Source organism: Olea europaea, chromosome 12, assembly GCF_002742605.1.
Source record: "Olea europaea var. sylvestris chromosome 12, O_europaea_v1, whole genome shotgun sequence".
NCBI classification, from domain to species: Eukaryota; Viridiplantae; Streptophyta; class Magnoliopsida; order Lamiales; family Oleaceae; genus Olea; species Olea europaea.
In genome coordinates, this window is record NC_036248.1 from 2,745,586 (window position 1) to 2,748,889 (window position 3,304).

At 29.9% G+C, this 3,304-nt stretch overlaps 1 protein-coding gene across 1 annotated transcript in view; it reads right to left on the reverse strand.

Annotated features, from left to right (window-relative positions):
• The window catches only part of LOC111405190, a 3,876-nt gene extending 3,122 nt beyond the window's left edge, over positions 1 to 754 (reverse strand). Inside the window, exon 1 of the mRNA XM_023033964.1 lies at positions 357 to 754. Coding sequence (XP_022889732.1) covers positions 357 to 438 — 82 coding nt within the window. The 5' untranslated portion in view covers positions 439 to 754. The remainder of the gene's footprint in view (positions 1 to 356) is intronic.
• Positions 755 to 3,304: the final 2,550 nt, after the last annotated feature.

Sequence of the window (3,304 nt, forward strand, 5' to 3'; positions counted from 1 at the left end):
AACTTAACTACCCTTCAATTTTTTTGGGTCCCTAATTGTTACACTCATATTGGCAAAAAATATAATTGACTTCTAACTTCTAAAGAAAGTGTGTCTTAATGTCTTGAGTCACAAATTGAAATTCGACCGACTTACATGGATGGATGCTAATTAGGGGAACTACTACTTATTCATAAAAGATCCACAAACCTTCATATATATATATATATTCTAAGTTAAGTGACTTCCTAAAATCAGTTTGTAAAGAGAGGAAGCCTATCGTAAACTCCAAACTATGTTTTAGCTTAGCCATATGAGACACAATTAGGATTATTGGACTAATCGATACGCAAGGGCGGCGGGGGGGAGAGACTAACCATTTTCGGGAGCCTTAACTCGTGCAGAAACAGCAAACCAGACTCTTCTAACAGGGAAGACCATTTTATGCCACCACTCCATCGCCTTTATCTTCACCTTCTGCCGCCACTTCCCACCGCCGATTCGACTCAACACCACCCTTTTTCCGGCCAGACCGATATTCTCTCTATTCTAACCCCCTCCTTTTTACAGTTTTACTCAAGAGAAACTGCGTTTGGTTTTCCACTGCATGCAAAAGAAAACGCACGCAGTAGAGTGAGAGATATAAAGCTCTTGACTCTTCAGAGTCGAGAGAGAGAGAGAGAGAGAGAGAGAGAGAGAGAGATAGTTATGCACTGCTTAATGGTAGCGAAGAATGATACTTTAACCATTTGATCGCTTGGTAGCTGGGAATGGATTATTAATACAATTGATCTATACACCGACACGTGAAGCTATTGGTGGGTTTTATAATCTTTTCAATTAGTCAGTCACGTTTTGACACGTGGTCATGTGGTTGAGATTTCTTGTCTTTTGACTTTTTTATTTTTTTCCCCCTTAACAAATTTAACTCTGATGGAGGTGAGAGGATAATTTTTTATTTTTATTTTTTAAAAAGGTTTAAAATGTTATTATTTTTTCAAAGTAGGGTGATCTCACATGTGGTGTCTAGATCTTGGGGGTGGGAGTAGAGATTTTCTTATTGCATTAGTTACGACTCGTATCCTCAACGTACATTTAAAGATATACAATAAAGTAATCGAATATAATTTTGAAAAATAACTTTATATTTATTTCACATCACTAAGGCCTCATATTCCAACAAGTAATTCAATGGTGGTAATTTTTACACACATAAAAACCATTACATTATAGTATCAAAAAAAATTAATATGATATCGTTCTTATGAAAATTTCAATTATCTAATTGTCACGTGACTCATGTTTACCAAATCACATTATTAATGAAATTTATGTTTAATAATTTAGTCTCTTTAATGCAAATTGGTTTGGGTGAGTGTTGGTAGCCGCCTGGTCCACGTGGCCGAATCAAAGTGTGAATCGCACCACTGAAAATTGAAATAGATAGGCAGCCAATAATATAGCGACAGGTAAAAGATCAGAGGTTACTTTTGTCTTTTTAACCATATCTTCTCTTTTATCTTTAGCATAAAGCAAAAAAATATGAACTTTGGATCAAGTATTTGCCCCTCATTTTAAGGCAGGCTAATTTTTTTTTTTTTTTTTTGACGAATATAATCCTTATTACAAGATATATTAACTAATGAAATGTTAAATGCTACTAGTCTATTTAGACACAAGATTTCTTAATTTCTGCAAAGATTCCGTATGAACATTCTAGTCAAATTATGCAAAATTGGGAAGAGTTCGAATCTATTTAGATGTTCTATTCTTTATTATAATTACAATATAATCATTTTTCAGGAGTGAATGGATTCGTAGAATAAATATTTTGATCGAGAAAAAATGTTGCATGACCATAAAATCAAGTTAACACAATTTTATAATCGGCCTTGTCTTAAATTGAATCAGCGATATCATTCAATTAATTTTTTGGCATTACATTTTATGAGAACTACAATTTTTTATATATTTTTTAATCATACATTATTCTAAAAAATTACTTTTGTCTTAAAAAAATTTGTGCCAAACAAACTTTAAAAAGACAAGATGGGAGAGGCTCTCTTTATTGCTTCGTCAAGTTCAACTAAAGCGTTAGTGCAAGACAAGTCACCATGATAGCTTTTGGAGTCTCCAAGCTTCTTTGTGCCTAACATTGATGACCACTCCTAGGGCCTATTTACGAAAATATCTTTCGAATTAAAATAATCGTAAGTACACGATTCGTTAATAAGTAGTAAAATGAATTTTAAGTGCAAGTATCGTTCCCACATGGATTGTGCTAGTTCAAGTACAAATTAACTCGGCCATAACCCAACAATTGAAATTTGTGATTTTTTTAATATATTAATAATCTACTTATGAATGCAAAACCTAACTTAATTAAAAAGAAATGCTAGATTATAATTAAATGCGAGTTTTATAAAAATATGATAATGAAAAGTGTACTAGGATTCCAAATGAGTAATGTTATTTAGGATGATGTATTCAATTGAGACTTTTTGAGACTCTCTATAGACTTTTAAAAAGTCTTTAAAAGTTACGGTATATTCAATTAAAATTTTTTAGAAGTCTTTATAAGTCTTACAATATTCAAATTTTAATGACTTCTAGAGACTTTTATAAAAGTCTCTGACGTACTAATTTTTAAGCAGAAAGTACTCATATAATATTTTAAAATTTGTCTCTCATTAATCACGAGATTTTGGGAGACTTTCACACAAAAAAAAAAAAAAACTTTTTTTTTCAATCTTTCTTTTCTTTAATCTTTTATGAACATGTATTAAAACTTATTTTTTTATTTATTATATTCCATTTATTTTTCTTTCTCTCTTATTATTTATCTCTATTTCTATAAAAAAAAATTAAATTGGATTCTTATAACTTTTTTTTTCTTTTTTCATTCATTTTTTGAGAAAAATACCTATTTTTTAATTAAATTATGAAAAATTATAATTAAATTTAAATATATTTATTTTTTAAAGTTACTATACTAATAATATTGAATCATATATAATTTTGATTATTATTTGTTTAATTAAGGTCTTAAATTTATTTTTTTTTCAATTTTTTTATTATATGGGAAGAAGAAGGAGAATTGTGGGAACTAACACCCTATATGCGAGAATTTCACACCAAATCTACGTGAATTCTATTTCAGAGAACTAACATCTCGTATGTGAAAATCTCACACCTGATCCGTGTGAATTCTATTTCAAATGAAAGTGTTCAAAAGTCTTTTAAATTCCACAAAAGTCTATAAAATTTTAAAATGAAAATTCATAGAAGTCTACGAAAGACTTCCACTAATTCCATACAAATCTTT